The sequence below is a fragment of the Hyperolius riggenbachi genome, chromosome 2 (assembly GCF_040937935.1).
Source record: "Hyperolius riggenbachi isolate aHypRig1 chromosome 2, aHypRig1.pri, whole genome shotgun sequence".
NCBI lineage: Eukaryota > Metazoa > Chordata > Amphibia > Anura > Hyperoliidae > Hyperolius > Hyperolius riggenbachi.
The window spans coordinates 213,491,481-213,508,726 of NC_090647.1; the positions used below are offsets into that span (position 1 = coordinate 213,491,481).

The following is a 17,246-nucleotide window of genomic DNA, read 5'->3' on the forward strand; positions in this document are numbered from 1 at the left end:
AATTAGCATACAGAGGCTGGGTCTGCATATAATACTGTAACGATTGTGGAACTTTCTCCGTGATCAGCGCACAACGCGTGCGCTGATATGGCGGAAATCCTCCACAAGCGTATAATTGCAGGCACCCAGCAAAAGGTAGAGGGAAATTCCTGTCGGCAGATGGCGCTGGGGAGTGTAGAGGAACCAATCCTCTGTACCTCCACAAATGCCAGACAGGAATTGTACGAAGCGCAGAACGCAATCGCAAGAGAAGCAATTGCGAATGAGAACGCGCAAAGGGACAGGTTGTATGTGTGTGCGCCAACCTAGTCGCCACCCCGCGACAGTGCACACACAACAGCAGATATGAAATAGGAACGCGATCGCGAGAGGTGCGATCGCCAGACGTGACACAAGGCAGATCAGAACAGAATACGAGGGTAGCAAAGGCACAGCAAATAATACAATGAGAATAACAAGGAAAATAACAAACGCTAACTGAACGCGAACACCGCACTCATTCGCAACAGTGCACGCGTTCATGCGCGGTCTCCACGTGATAAGCACAATAGAGACAAGCATGCCTAACTAACCATCGCCAGACAAACATGTAACAGAGGACGTGAGCGCTTGCTTAACGGTTACTTCACCGAGCCTCCAGCAAGCGTTCGTAGCAGACAAGACAGACACACGAAAACAGGGACAAGCGAGAGATAGGATCCACAGCACTAGCAAAAGTGGCTAGCGCGATCCAGGAAGACAGAACAGAAGGATCCACAGCACTAGCGCTAGGCGAGTGCGATCCAGGCAGACAGAGTAGCAGAACAGAAGGATCCACAGCACTAGTGAAAGTAGCTAGCGCGATCCAGGTACAGAGTAGCAGAACAGAAGGATCCACAGCACTAGCGGAAAGTGGCTAGCGTGATCCAAGGAGACAGAACAGAAGGATCCACAGCGCTAGCGCAAGATGCCAGCGCGATCCAAGTGAGACAGATCAGAAGAGATAGCTGGTAGCAACCGCTGCACCAGCTATACTCCAAGAACAGAGATCAGAACCATTTCCTGTCGACCACCGCTGGGACAGGACAATAGCAACAGAACAAACAAACAGATAAGCAATCCTAACTGCACTAAGGAAACCGGCCTAGTGCAGTTTTCCAGGAATTACTCTAAGCTGATCTTCAAACAGAGAGTAAGGCTGACACTCCTCCAGAGTGTTTCACAGGAAGACTCCTTATGAACAGCCAAGCATTGTGGGAAACACATAGTACTTATAGTACACGCCTCCAATGAATATGGCCAGGCAATTTGCATGACAACGTATGCAAATTCCTCAGCAAGCACAAGCTGCAAAACTGACAGAAGCTCTTCTTTCTAGAGTCCTGCAGCATGCAAACCTAAACAATGGTCAAAAAGCTGCCTGCCTGCACAGGCAGCTGAGCAGATCATTACAAATACCCAGCCTCTGTTGCTATACTGTTTACACCAGTCTCCCCACTGCGCTCTGCTGTACCCCCATTAATCAATCGCCGTGCTGGCAACATGCAGCGTGTCGCCAGCCGGCTGTTTACATCTGAAGTGTCAGTCTCTGCCGCTCCCCCGCCTCCGATATCGCCTCTCCCCGCCTGCGTCCCTTCTTTCCAATCAGTAAGGAGGGAAGGGACGCAGGCGGGTAGCAGCGCTATGGAGGAAGCGGGGGAGCGGGAGAGACTGACACTTCAGATGTAAACAGCTGGCAGGCGACATGCTGCATGTCGCCAGCACGGCGATTGATTAATGGGGGTACAGCAGACCGCAGGGGAGAGACTGGTGCAAACAGTATAGCAACAGAGGCTGGGTATTGTATGCAGACCCAGCCTCTGTATGCTAATTGGATTCTTAGAACCCACCTCGGGTTCTCTTTAATGCAAAATACACAATAATTGCTCCCTCCCAGCCAGCAATCTGCCATTTTATATGGTCCACAAACCGCTCGTCCGCCAGTCAAGTGCAATAATATACACCCATATCTGCAGTACTAAATCTAGTAGGAATTGCATAAGTTTAGCAACAATCAGTTGAGAGGCTTTGGTCGGATATAATCATTGATAATCATAGATTATGTCACCAGCAGGGGGCACCTCGTGCAGGTATACCTCTCACTTTGCCCCCCCCCCCTTCCTATCTAACCACTTACCTGATACCGCATACTGGAAGCTGCAAAAAAAGAAATGTAAAAACACACATGCTGATGCACATAGCAGGCGGGGGTCTCTCCTATGCTTAACAAAAGATCAAGGGAAGATATTTCTGAGTGACTGAATGTATAGGTTGACAGAGAGACAGAGCAACAGAATACCCAAGCAGCTCGGGGTGATCCAAAACTAATAGGAAAGTATAGGGGACTAAAAGAGACTAAAAAGCCCTCTTACTAAAAAGCCAATGCCAGTGTTTGCCTTCTTAAAACTGAAGGTATTAGAGAGACAAAGAAAAGTGTTTTTACTGACAAAGAAGAGGCAGTTTTGATTATAGTTTTCATTTGCTATCAAAATTACTGTGTGAGATGAAGTCTATGTAGATGCAAGCAGTAGTTCAAATGCCAGTTTGGAGATTGAGAAGGAGTGTGGCTTAGAAGGACAACCATTTTGACTTTTTAGATTTTAAAAGTTATAAAATATACAGAAAGATGTAGTCTGTTGGTAAAGAAGACTGCAATGAAATCAGTTGGTCAAGAAGGCTGCAATGAAAGAGTTTAAAGAGAAACCATAACCAAGAATTGAACTTCATCCCAATCAGTAGCTGATACCCCCTTTCAAATGAGAAATCGTTTCCTTTCCTCAAACGGATCATCAGGGGGCTCTGTATGGCTGATTGTGAGAAAACGCGGAAGCACCGCCGCATGCACTTCTGGCAAGGCGGTGGATTCCGCGTCCAGCGTGACCACTGATGTATGTGCTCACTCGTCTTTGTGTCTGCCTGAACGCGGAGGAACCGCCGCATGCGCTGGCGGCATGGCGGCGGATTCCGCGTGCAGCGCAACTGGCATTTCACAGCAGGGTTCTGGTGTGGCTGGGAGCTGTAGTCCACATAGGTTTAGGTGGACGCGTGCGCGCGCGCTGAGAGGAAGAGCTTTATACCAGTCAGTGGGGGATCAGCTGACCAGGCTGGTCAGCTGACACCAGAAACGGTTTCCATTGTTCCAGCACTTGGGGGAGGCGCAGGAGAGCGCTGAACTATATATACTGGTGGCTGGGCACTTGCTGGTTGTCTGCCGTTGCGATCACTACGTGGTAGCACTCAGACCTTGTCTGTATCTGTGTTATTAGACCAGTTTCCAAAGGTGTTGATGGCCAAGGATCTCACACCTTAGTCTAGGAATTCTGTTATCATCTGTATTGTTATCTAGACCAGTTTCCAAGGTGTTGACGGCCAAGGAACTCACACCTTAGTCTAGGAATTCTGTACCATCTGTATTATTCATATTATCTAGTCCAGTTCCTGGAGTGTGAGAATCTTGGAGCTCACACTCAAGTCTAGGCATTGTTGATTATCTGTTATGACTTTCTGCATTCCTGACCATTCTCCTGATCTCTGATTTTGTACCTTTGTCCTTCTGATTCTCTGTTGCCAAAACTCGGGTAGTCCCTGGATTCTGAATCTGCCTACTGTCTCTGTACTTTATCTGTCCGTGTGTTAACGACCTGGCTTGTCCGACCTCGAGAACTATCTCTCCTGTTAGGAGATAGTTCACAGATCTGTCAGTGACACTTCTCTTGGTGTCACTCACGTTCTGTCCTTCCCACTCGCTGTCTGACTCCTCCCCTGGGAGAGTTCAGTCTACGGAAGGAACCAGTTGCCTATGTTTCTTTTAGACAAAAGGACTCAAATTGTGACGCAATCTTATAGTGCAAAAAATAGAAAAAGCTTTATTGACACATAGAAAAAATGAATCTAAAAAACAACAATTCTTCAGATATGCAAAGATAGTCCTCATGTAGAAATAATGAGCTGACAAGTATTGTAGTTTAGCTTGATCAATAAATAGTTGTGACCTTTACAGGCATACGTTTTAGAGGCAACGACACATGTTCGTTTCAGGCTTTTTTACAAAATACAAGCGCCCTTCATCAGGCCGTAATATATAATTCTGCACGGCTCAACCAATTAAAAAAGTAGCCAAGAAAATACAGCAGCACCAAGGAAGATGTGGCGTCTGATCCAAGCAAACACACACAGGGGCTTTTCCCACTGGCCTAGAGCTATAGCCTGGCTGCCACTCCGGGATTCCTAGGCCAGTAGGAAAAGCCCCTGTGTGTGTTTGCTTGGATCAGACGCCACATCTTCCTTGGTGCTGCTGTATTTTCTTGGCTACTTTTTTAATTGGTTGAGCCGTGCAGAATTATATATTACGGCCTGATGAAGGGCGCTTGTATTTTGTAAAAAAGCCCGAAACGAACATGTGTCGTTGCCTCGAAAACGTATGCTTGTAAAGGTCACAACTATTTATTGATCAAGCCAAACTACAATACTTGTCAGCTCATTATTTCTATATGAGGACTATCTTTGCATATCTGAAGAATTGTTGTTTTTTAGATTCATTTTTTCTATGTGTCAATAAAGCTTTTTCTATTTTTTGCACTATAAGATTGCGTCACATTTTGAGTCCTTTTGTCTAAAAGAAACATATGTTTAAGTGGGCGAGGTGAATTGCCCAATAAAGAGGACGGTGGTTTTGGCCCTTTGCCATATAAATGACCCCACCCGACTTTATATTCTATGAGGAACCAGTTGCCAGCAGGATTCCTATCTGCTCTTGCACCTGCCTTCAGGGTGTGCTCCTCAAAGTATTACTGTTGCACCAATACACTCTTGTCATTCAGGTGTCCAAAGGTTAGAGATATATCTGATTATGGGTGATACTGCAGATCATCAATAATCTGGTATATATCTGCATTCTCGGTGATACTGCAGATCACCGGTAATCAGATCCTCTCTGTGTTACACCGATCGTTACACTGATTTTCTGGTGCAACCCCTCCCACAGTGTGATGTCAGCGCCTCACAGCTCTGAGGTCCTGACATCACACTGTGGGAGTCATGTTGCATTGTGGCAAATAACAGCTGTTTCCAACTGCCAAAAAAGTGAGCAGCATCTCCTTCCAGTGACATCACCTGCCAGCAGTAAAAATGTCACCATGTAATAAATGTCTGACTGTAAATCAGGGAGAGGAAAGATTTTACAATGAGCAAACACTGACTAAATCATTTATAAATAATTATTGAAAAAAATAATCACTTGTTTTATTACATTATTTTCACTGGAGTTCCTCTTTAAAATTCTGTTACCGATCAGAAGATTGTGCAAACTTATCTTCTCAACATGGTAGATTTTCTTTTTGCAGGACTCCTTGGAGGAATATAGTTATACTTTAGCAATCTAAAGCCATCCTCAAATTTGAATCACATTTTTTACCAGTGTTGAGAACTGCTCTGTATTGCTTTTCTTCTCTATGCACAAATGCACTTACCCAAATAATATATGTGACCGGTATAGGTGTATCTTCATTGCCACACTGATGGTAGTCCTGGCTGCGTGAATCAGAACATTTTGGATTACAAATCATTAAGTAGATAATTATAGGTACTTATGCAAGTCTGTTACCCTTCATACATATCTTGCAACTTGAATGTTTTTATGTTTTGTAAACTCTGCATATTTTTCTTGTGCATAACAGAAAACGCATACATCTCATAATTGTTCCAAAAGTGATGAGAAAATCACATGTTTTTTTTCCAATCCAAACTTGGATGCCGAAAAATGTTTTGAAATGCAAGCAAAGCTTCAAGTACAGGAAATTTGCATGATTTCTTCCCCTGAAAGTAATTGGAGCAGCACAATCTTTCTGAAGAATACCAGACTGCTAGGTAAGAGTTATTTTAATTCAGTTTTGTATTTGACTAAGTAGCGTGCTCATTATATATTTATCTTTGATAGAGATGTGCCCTGAAGATAAGATGAATAAATGGCATCAAACAAGGCGTGTCATCATTTCCTTTTCAACTGTATTGTCTGTAATGTTTATTTCAGTAATACTCCTTGGATGCGTTATGAAAAGGTAAGTGAAATTATGTCAGCTCTTAGCCAGTGCAGGACGTTACGGAGTATTATGAATTAGATTTTTTCATTGTACCAATTGTGTTTTAGAGCTGTTTGTGGCACCATTGTGTCTTTGTGTTTCTTCTTTTTCTCTTCAATGGACCAGTTTCTTGTCAGCTTCCTCATAGGGATGCCCCCCCCCCTCCCCCCCTGTATTGAAGCACCTAGCAATGCCTATATCGAAGACTTAAAGTGAACCAGAGATCTTGTAAAGTAAAGATTTGATACTTACCCCGTTGCTTCCTCCTGCCCCATAAACACGTGCTAGTCCTATGCCGTCTTCTGCACATGTGCGCACCCAGACTGACGCAACTGAGCCAGTTATCAGGGCTGATCGCGGCTGAACTGCAGACTGCGGTAGGATGGCATGGGACTCAGATGTGCTTATGGGGTGGGAGGAAGCCCTGGGTAAGTATCAAATCTTTTCAAGATCTCTGGTTTACTTTAAGAGGCCTGTTAAAGGAAAACTATCACAAAAAAATATAAAAAAACATACTTATGTATATACATTTCTTCCAGAGTAAAATACACTTTAAATTACTTGTTTCCTATGATGCTGTTAATTTCAGTAGGTAGTGAACATCTGACTAGTCCATCTCTTTATGGGGAATTCTCAGTTATTGCTTTTTTTACACCAATAACTTACTGAACTACAGTTGCTCAGTCCAACTGTCAAAATAGTGTGCTAACCAGTAGGGTAGCTGGCTAACATCTTTGTGTAGAAAATTTCATGGAGGGTTTTTTTTAAAGAATAAAGACAATACTGATCGAAGCAGGTGGTTTTGGCACATGGCACCAGCTGTGTACCTCCTAAGTTGATTGTCACTAGTGCTATAGTACGTGGCCCGCGCAATGAGTAATTCGGGTGCCGGCGATCTTACTTCTCCCTCCGAGTTGCTTCGACTGAAAGAATGCTGCCTAGAATTTGAGAGACAGCAGGGTGAGCTGTAATTCAGCTCACCTTGCACCCAACTCACCAGCGGCAAAATAATATATATGCATACTGAGAACCTCCCAGGAGTGTACGAGAAGAATTGGCACGAGAGATTTGGGCGTAGGATACAGCCGGTATATTGCTGATCCTGCTGCCGCACAAGTCCCAGCCGTGTTAAATACTATTTCCCCTCCAGGCCGCCATGGATGGTGGGGAATGAAATAATTCGGCTTCCAGCAATTGCTGGAAGCTGAATTATTGTGTTTTAAAAGCGACTTCAGCTCCGTCTTCTGACGGTGCCGAAGTTACTCCCTGTGCGCCCAAGGCTCCTGCGCTGGATTCACTGTGTTCGCTCCCAGGATGGACTAGTTCCAAATCTGTCAGATATGTCACCTACTGTAAGTGACAGAAACATAGGAAAAAAGTAATTTATAGTGCATTTGACTCTGGGAGAAATTTACATCGCACGGGTGGCGAATAACAAACAGGAGGTGCTTACCTATGCCCCCCCTGATTCGGAGATGAAGTTCAGAGGGGTGTAGATAAGTGTACCATGGATCTACAAGTGGTTAAAACCAATATTGCATATAGTATAGATGTATGTATACAGCAACTATTGGGCAGCCATACATAAAATTGCTCTACGCCGTCAGTCATCTGTGCATAATGTGTTCCTTTGCCGCAACCCCTAGGGGTATAGGGCACCGTCCTTGCACAGATCACAGGTCATAGGAACCATCAATCAAAGCCACAGACCCCATTTTGCATATGTGATTCTAAACGATTGTTGTAACTATGGCATACCTGCTTCCTAGCTGCACTTTCTACTCCAGCATCCAGCCATCCTGTTTATGTCTACTGGACTAATCGACAAGCCTCCAAGCCTGCAAAAACTGGAGGTATGCTTCTGTGTCAAGCACAGTGACTATTTTTCCACTGCTCATTCATGTTGCCTCACACATTTTCTATGACCATCAGACTTGTGGCTCTGTGGTCCTGAATGTGTGCTGCTGCAATCATTTGACAATATATGACTTGCTGCTTTGTGGCCTGTGTTTAACTCAATGGGCTTGATCAAATTCACTTTTTCCTCTAAGTTTTCTACTAGGAGATCATTTTTCATCTTCTGTTTATGCAGAACACTCAGCACTTTCCAGCACTCAGCATTTGAAGAGGTACAAAAAAGTAGGTAAAAAAGGTACTGTCATAGTTATTCCGAGTATTTTCTTGCTTGCTGGTGGTCTAAAAAGGCATTTTATTGATGTGAAAATATCACATAGGAGAAAAATTAGAACAAGTGAATTGGATTGGGCCCACTGTGCACTAATATTGCATGCAAAAACGTGCAAATGAGGCATACATGAAAAAGGCGCCTGGAAAAAAAAGAGCGTAGGGGATTGCAGCTAGCAGAATATCATTCAAATTAGCGATATTCTACTATTGAATTGCGACAGTACAATAATAATACTTTTTACTGATATTTTACTATGACTAAACGCATACCTACTCTCACATGGAACCCTCCCTCTACTGATGCCTGACACAGAACTGTCCCTCTACCTAAGACTAACTCTTAATCTCACCTGGTGTTGCCTAATCCTGAACCATCCTCTCCCAGTGGCACCTAGCCTCTCCCCTGGTGATGCCTAAACCTTAACACCCCCACCTGCTACAGGGCCGCAATTGCCAATTTTCAGTATTGAGAATAAAATAGTAGATGTTAAGTCTTCCCACAATGAAAATTGTCAAGTCTTCCCATGTTGCCTCCCCGCACCCAACTTTACTTGCATTGCTGAAAATCGCAGCTTTTGGCTGCTAAACCTAACCCCCCTGATGTCGCCTAACCCTTACCCAACCCCCATGGTGGTGCCTAACCCTAACTCCCTCCCCCTGGTGGTGTCTTAACCTCCCTCCTGCCACATAGCCATGATTTGGGGTAATGAAGTGAAGATCATGATGGCCACACTTTTAAGGGAAGGGGTGTGATCGTTGGGGGGCATCAAAGTTTTGATGGGGGGCCCCCATGAATTGTAGTTACATCACTGCAAAGAATATAAGAATGTACTTTCTTATTCTGTACAGCAAAAGGAGAGCAGTGAAAAACGAATTTTCATTTTCATAACATCATATTATTACACTACAAAAATGTCATGGTGTTTTAACTAACCTTGAATGTATTTTTCTGTTGCATAACATAGATATTCAGCATTTTAGCATTGGTTAGGCAAACAGGCTGCTGAAAAACAATACATAAATAATCTGCTATCTGGATTAAAAAAAGTGAACACTGATGTTTTGTAGTTATATTTGCGATCTACATTGAGTGGCATTATTTTTTTATTGTCAGAGTGAAGAAATTTGTATTTCCTGTAATACCTGATGCAAAAAAAGGATTTTATGATCTGCATGATAATCAAAGTGGATTTATACAGGTAACTCTTACAGATATTCATTACAATGCCACCTAACTGAATATTTATGTAGTCAGGGACATCGCAGGTGAGTTTAGTGTGTCTAGCATTAATGCACATGCAGGAAATCCCCTAACTGATCATTACCATGCTGTAGTCTTGTGTTAGTCATGGAGAAAACACCAAAACACACGTTTTACCAAAAGAACAATGGCCCTTGAAGGGAAAATTAACTCAGAGGGATATGGATATTTCCTTTTAAACAATACCAGTTGCCTGGCATCCTGCTGATCTCATTGGCTGTAGTAGTGGCTGAATCACACACCTGAAACAAGCATGCAGCTAATCCAGTCTGTATTCAGTCAGAGCACCTGATCTGCATGCTTGTTCAGGGGCTGTGGCTTAAATTACTAGAGACACAGAATCAGCAGGAGGGTCAGGCAACTGGTATTATTTTAAAAGGAAAAAGCCATATTCTTCTCAGTTTAGGGTCCCTTTAATGACTAACGCTTCTGCTGTGCTTTCTTGCAATAAAACTAGTCCTCGATGTGCCCAGGGGCTAAGGGGCCTGCCTCCCTCTCTCCCTTCTACCATCTGAATAGCAGAGTGCAGCGTGCACAGGGCAGCACACATAACTCGCCAGTGCCGGGTTCTCAGCCCTATCACCATGCACAAATGGATTTTTTAAAGAATCTTAATCTCCACTTAAAAATGATCACAATTCTCACAATTAAAGTTTATTGGCGAGACACAGATCTTGAGGAGCCATTCGCACCGGCGCATTGCATTTTCCTGTTTTTCCTCAGGGTAATGCTGCACCAATGAAAGCCTATAGGGCATTTCATACCTATGAGGTGTGATGGGATGTGGCGGAAGTGATGTATTTGCCATACGGTTGACGCTGGAGGGCAGCGTGCTCAGCACCGTGCGGTGAACTGGAAGTCATGTAAGTCTACAGCAACACAGCTTTTTAAAAATGTTTTCACGTTCACGTTGTGGTGGGCATGTGCGGAAGCATATTTTGTGTAATACACTTCCGCACAATATTTTTTTCGACCACATGAAGTGAGCGCTAGAGAGGCTCACTTCCTGCTTTTGCGGCAGCCAGAAGGGAGATTATCACACATTGCCGCAGTTATCCTCGAAGGCTATTTTTAGCGTTGCGTTGTGACCATTTTTTCACGCAACCATTTTTTTTTACTTCCGCAGCATGCACAGTACAGGGGAATCACCTAATTCCCCTGTACTGTGTGTGCTTCGGAAGTCACCGGCTGCACAACAATTATTGAGAGAGAGAGAGAGAGAGAGAGAGACAGTATATCTTAGTTGTGACAGCGGGCAGACGTGATCTAAAAAGCGCCCTTGCCCCACACGACTTCTATTTAAGGTTACTTGTTTGTACTGACCTGAGGAAGTGGGCTGAGACCCGTGAAACGTGTTGCCTACAATTAACCAATTGATAATAAAGACTCCTTGCGTTATATTCGAGCGAGTCTTCTTCGGAGGTAAGACACCGCTTTTTAAAATACCGTACAGTAATATACTCAGACCCATTAGTAGAAAATCTGGGCGCCTCCCCAAACCTTTTTAACAGTTGTTAAACCCACACTCCCAAAAGGGGTGCTAGCATTTCCCACTTGTATATCCGTCATACCAGTGGAAAAGCCGACAGGAGGAGAGCGACCACCCTGTTCCAGAAGGTTCCAGGATACCGAGCGGGAACGATTTTTTTCCGCATGTCTATATTGTGGTTGCAGGACTGCAACCCATCCTTGTGAGTATAAATTACCCACAACCCCCCACCGTTTAAGACCAGATGTTACTACACTATTGGGCTCCCGGTCTCTCCCCCTTTCTACAGGCTGAAGGATCTCCACTCCCATTGTGAACAAGCAAGTAGAAATTCCAGGTTAGCACACCGTTTTAAGAGGCAAATTGCTTCAATTTATTGCTTCATTGGCACATGAATATGACAATTGTTTCGGGGCCCCAGCGGGTCCCCTTCTTCAGATAGTGCAAACTTTTTTTTGACAATTGTTAATGTGTCGGAGGGGGGAAAGTGCTGATGGGGGAGCCCAGGTGAGGGAGGGAGGGAGTGGACCCCCCTCCCCGCCGTTATGTGTGGGCATCGCTCCACTCTCATGCGCTGCGTCCCCCTCCTGGCTATACTTGGGGCACCCATGCCTGGCTATACTGGGGGGCACCCACACCTAGCTGAACTTGGGGCACCTATACATATATATACTGGAAGCAACCATGTCTGGCTATACTAGGGGCACCCATACCTAGCTGAACTGGGAGCACCTATACCTAGCTATACTTGGGCCACCTATACTTAGCTATACTGAAGGCACCTATACTTGGGGGCACCTATACCTAGCTATACTGGGGCCATCTATACCTTGCTATACTGAGGGCACCTATACTGGGGGGCACCTATACCTAGCTATACTGGGGCCACCTATACCTAGCTATACTGAGGGCACCTATACTGGGGGGGGGGCTATACCTAGCTATACTGAGGGCACCTATACTGGGGGGGGGGGCTATACCTAGCTATACTGAGGGCACCTATACTGGGGGCACCTATACCTAGCTATACTGGGGCCACCTATACCTATACCTTGCTATACTGAGGGCACCTATACCTAGTTGTACTGGGGGCACCTATTCCTAGCTATACTGGGGCCACCTATACCTAGCTATACTGAGGGCACCTATACTGGGGGGCACCCATACCTAGCTGTACTGGGGGCACCTATACCTAGCTTTACTGGAGGCACACATGCCTGGCTATACTGGGGGCACCCATACCTAGCTGTACTGGGGGCACCTATACCAAGAAATACTGGGGGCACCCATGGCTGGCTATACTGAGGGGCACCCATACCTAGATGTACTGGGGGCACCCATGCCTGGCTATACTGGGGGCACCCATGCCTAGCTATACTGAGGACACCTATACCTAGATATACTGTGGGCACCCATGCCTGGCTATACTGGGGGCACCTATAACTAGCTATATTGGAGCCACCTATACCTAGCTATACTGAGGGCACCTATACTGGAGCAGGCACCTATACCTCGCTATCTATCTATACTGGGGGCACCAATACCTGGGGTGTATATATATATACATACACACACACACGCGGTACTTGGTATGGGTTACTTGGCTCGAACTGAATTGCGATAGGGGGTACTTGGCTCGAAAAAGTTGAGGAACACTGCACTAGGGAACACATTAAACTATTTGCAATATATCTCTCTATTTAGTGCATGTCCATTTTATATGTATGTTTTGCAAAGGAATGGATGAAAGTTTCAAGAAATAATCTACAGCTTGAAGAAGTCGAATCAGTCTTGGAGGAACAGGACAGTGATCAAAAGTCCACATATATGAAAGATAATGAGCCTCAGATCCCAGAAGATCAGCATTCCATTGTGAAACCAGTAGATGATGCCACAACTACACCATTATCTCTTGTGGAGGATGTTTGCTTTGGAAATATGAATTTCACAATGAATGACAGCATGTATGTCATGCTTTGAATACCTACTTCTGAAATGTATGCTTATATTTTAGCAGCAACAGGAAGACACCCATCTAACATTTCCTGAAGAATGTCTTTTAAGTTTCTTTATTTTTACTCAAAGTTTTAATCATTAAAAAAGTTTCCTTAACCACTTTGCAATCCTGGCAATTTTGGTGTTTCAGACTTGTCTCTTTTAAAACAGCAATAACTTTTTACTACTTATGCCCCGAAAGTGACACAAATACTGTTTTCTTCAGGACAATCTAGGATTTCCTTGGGTATTATTGTTTTCTAAGACTTGTTTACTTTTACTTTATCTGGGAACATTAGGTGTAAATGCAAAAATGGCACATTTTTCATGAGAGTCATGTCCAAGAATCGGTTAATAGCTTTTCTAAAAATTTAGACAATAGGTTATATTAGGCATAACACTCATAACTTTAAAATGACTAGTTAACGGTTATTTACTTTTATTTGTAAAAATGTCTGCAAATCTCCATGACTCATTATTAAAACTGAAGCTACTCTGTAGGAGTGCTGAAACATTTTTAAGAAAACAATAAGGTGAAACTACCTACATTTCTTTAGGAGAAATCCCCACATAATTGCATGCAGCATGAAAATTAATTAGAAATTAATTGATCTTTAGAAAGATGTGATAACAATCACGCACGAGCTATAATCTGTATTTTTGTATTAGCAAAGAAATGCCTTAAGAGTTTCCTTCATTTGTCATAAGTTCCTGACATATTTAAAAGGGCATAACAAATGTTCTTGATTTGGAGTTTTAGTAAGTAAATGCAAGTGTGTTTTTCTTAATGGTTTTTCATCATACCACAAAACTTCCTTTGTGAAGATTGTGTGATATGTTTACATTTCTTAAGTACTCTGATCAGATATAATCAGCTCTCTGTCTGGTCTGACACCCACACAAAGCTGAGATCAGCACAGATACATTTCCCCTCTGTAAGCACAGGTGATATCTGAAAGAGAATAATGATCAATACGCATGGAACGAAAGCTTGTGAATATGATTCTGTACATTTCTTGGGGATTGCTGTACATTTAAAGCTTAATTTATGTTTTTAATTTATACTTAAAATTTTATAGTGCAAAAGAGTTGGTTTCTCTCTTCCATTTTTATGGTTGTCTGAACACTGATATTTCCCTTTACTTTCTGAGCCTAATTTACTAATGCATCTCTGGTCTGAGGGTCCTTGAATATCATTATTGATCATATATGACCTTGTGATCATGCAAACCTGGCCTGGATTCATTTGTAAAAAATGGATGTTGTCATTACCTTGATCAAACTAAACCATTGTAAGGGTTGCTGAAATGTTAGTAATTAGTAGTTCTGCAACTGCAATTAGTTGCTTTTTTTTTAATCCCATTGTGAGTTTATGGACATGATCACTCCTGATGATGGCAGGATGGTAGAAACCGGCTGGGTTGGAGAGCAGGCAAGTCTTTCTATTACTTGCAAACAACACTTTGATGCATAGTGTGTCAAAATTCAATTTTTATGCAAAAAGGTCCTGTGTGCAGAGATCCACAATGGCCTCAATTTACTAAGCTTTATCAAACACTTTATCAAACGTTTGATAATTTACCTCATGGGTAAAATCTAATTTTGAATTCACTAAGGTGTTATAGATTTATTGAATGTTTTATCGATAAAGCGTTCAATAAATCTATAACACCTTAGTGAATTCAAAATTAGATTTTACCCATGAGGTAAATTATCAAAGGTTTGATAAAGTGTTTGATAATGCTTAGTGAATTGAGGCCATTAATAAGAGTTTTTATTGCTGGCTTTCTTTTATTGTACTTAATGAATGTTTGAAAACTTACACCAGTATCTGATGCCCTCTCATTATCTGGGTGGTGGCAGACACCTGTGAGTCTGTGGGCCCGATCCAATTTTCTTTTCCTTCAAAGGAGATATGTTTTTTTTATCTTCTGTTTAAAATAACTTTTCAGTACTTTGCAATTGAAAAAGTACCAAAAGCAGGTGAAAAAGTACTGGCAAAATTATGCTAAGTATTTTCTTGTTTGCTGGTAATTTAAAATACATTTTATTAATAAGGTGTAAAAATATCCCCTAGAAGAAACCCAGATCCCCTCTCCTCCCCCTTCTGCAGAGTAGTGCAGTGGAGCAATATTTATGAATATACCTGCCTCAATGCTGCATCGCGTCTCCTGCATACCTCTGGCTCTGAATGCATGTCATGTGATCTGGAGCTGCAGGTATGGAAGGTTGCAATAGAGCAGGCTTCCTCAAACTTTCGGCCAAGGGCCGGGTCAACATACTTCAGACTGCTGGGGGGCCGGAGTATACATAAAATGATGTAGACAAATATTACATTGAACCTAGGTATTGTAGACTGCACCTATTAAGATGTGTAGCAATCATGTTTCCCATCAAACCAGAGCAGATGTTATGCCCCCCCCCTTCCCCATACAGCAAGTGCAGATAGCCTGCCCCCCAGCTCAGCAAGTGCAGTTATTATGCCACCAATAGAGCAAGTGCAGATAACGTGACCCTAACATAGCAAGTCTTATGTTAGCCATAATGTCATGTAATGGCCTGCAAAAGCCTGCAGCACAATCTCACTCATTCACACGCGATTACTTTAGCAACAAATACAACAGCACAACCCTCCATTTGCCCTTTGCAAAGTAAGCAGAACATTCCTGCACAGCACTGACCAAAATACATGTGATTACACTTGTTACAAGTTTTCCCCTCCACCTGGTAACCACTTTCCCAGCAGCCTGAAAAACAATCCCCAACATGCAAAGCAATCAGTTTCAAAATACATATTTTCAAAAGTCTCTCCTTCTCCCAAAACTATGCCCTTTCCCCAATAATCACATGAACTGCAAATTATCCACCCCTACGCATGCACACTGCCTTCACTTTACATTACTTCTAGCTCCACCTCCCTCCTTCACTGACCATGCCTGGAGGCCGGAATAGAACTCCCAGCAGCAGCTATTCATTCACGTGGTGCCCGAAGAAGTCTTTGTGAGCCAAACAGTGAAGCATACTCAGGTCACGTGACAAAAACAAATCTGGATTTGACGCAAAGCAGCGTTTTAAGGGCAGAAATCACATTGAATGCTAAATTGCAGGCCTAAAGTGCTTTAACCTCCCTAGCATTCTGGACGAGCTCAGCTCGTCCAGTGACGCCGGAGAGCACCGCTCAGGCCCTGGTGGGCCAATTTGAATACATTTTTTTGTTTCTCCACTCGCCACCGCTCGCCACCGATCCGCCGCTACCCGCCGCGTAGTAGGATCCCCCCCGAGACCCCGTGCACAGCCTGGCCAATCAGTGCCAGGCAGCGCTGAGGGGTGGATCGGGACTCCCTGTGATGTCACGACATCGATGATGTCATTCCGTTCGTCGCCATGGCAATGGGGAAAGCCCTGAAAGAAATCCCGTTCAGAACGGGATTTCCTGATGGGCATGATCGCCGGCAGCGATTGGAAGGGTGGGCGGGAATCGGCAGGGGGGGGGAGGGGGGTATCATGTAGCTAGCGATAGGCTAGCTACATGATTAAAAAAAAATTAGGTTTAAAAAACCACGCGCGGCCATGCGGCTGCGCAGAATCAGAACGCCAGAGAGGTTAAAACATCTTGCATGTGTATACATCAATCAGGGAGTGTAATTAGAGTACTGCTTCACACTGAAACACCAAACTCACTGTGTAACGCACCGCAAACAGCTGTTTGTGTTGTGATGGCCTTGCTGGACTGATGCGCACCATGGCGAGAGTGCAGGCGATAGCGGTTTTCAAGCCCATATGGTCGCCAGGCTGAGGTAGCTCAATGACAGAATAACAGTGATTGTCCAGCTGATCGAATTTGGTCTGTCCAAGACACTCATATAGCCGGCGGTTATTGCTTCATTGTGATACGCAAGCTCCTTCACCGCGGCAAGGTAATGATCACAAAGGGGAATTAACACATGTACATGCCTTTTGTTTTGTTGTTGCAGCCGCAGTGCAGCCGGAAAAATGAGGCAGGCATGTACACGCACCAGAAAAATTATTATAGTGGCCACTGCTAGCAGCGGCCTTAAAAATTCAGGAATCCACCTGAAGTCCTGGACCCTGTTGGTGGGGGCGGAGAAGGCAGTCAAGTGTCCTGCAGGCAGAGATGCTGTGTGGGGAGCGACTTAGTCTTGGGGCAGGCTGTAGCCCTCCAGGATCCATGCCTCATTCATTTTGGTAAAGGTGAGGT

The 17,246-nt window shown here is 43.8% G+C and overlaps 1 protein-coding gene across 5 annotated transcripts in view; it reads left to right on the forward strand.

The window, feature by feature from the left end:
• LOC137544215 (cytokine receptor-like factor 2) overlaps window positions 1-13,144 on the forward strand; it is a 47,312-nt gene extending 34,168 nt beyond the window's left edge. For 4 of the 5 annotated variants that reach the window (XM_068265266.1, XM_068265268.1, XM_068265264.1 and 1 more), the window contains 4 exons: window positions 5,694-5,883; window positions 5,954-6,074; window positions 9,397-9,481; window positions 12,737-13,144. In XM_068265266.1, the coding sequence (XP_068121367.1) occupies window positions 5,694-5,883; window positions 5,954-6,074; window positions 9,397-9,481; window positions 12,737-13,012 (672 nt within the window). In that variant the 3' untranslated portion in view covers window positions 13,013-13,144. The remainder of the gene's footprint in view (window positions 1-5,693; window positions 5,884-5,953; window positions 6,075-9,396; window positions 9,482-12,736) is intronic. The other variant, XM_068265265.1, reaches the window with a different exon arrangement.
• The last annotated feature ends 4,102 nt before the right edge of the window (window positions 13,145-17,246 follow it).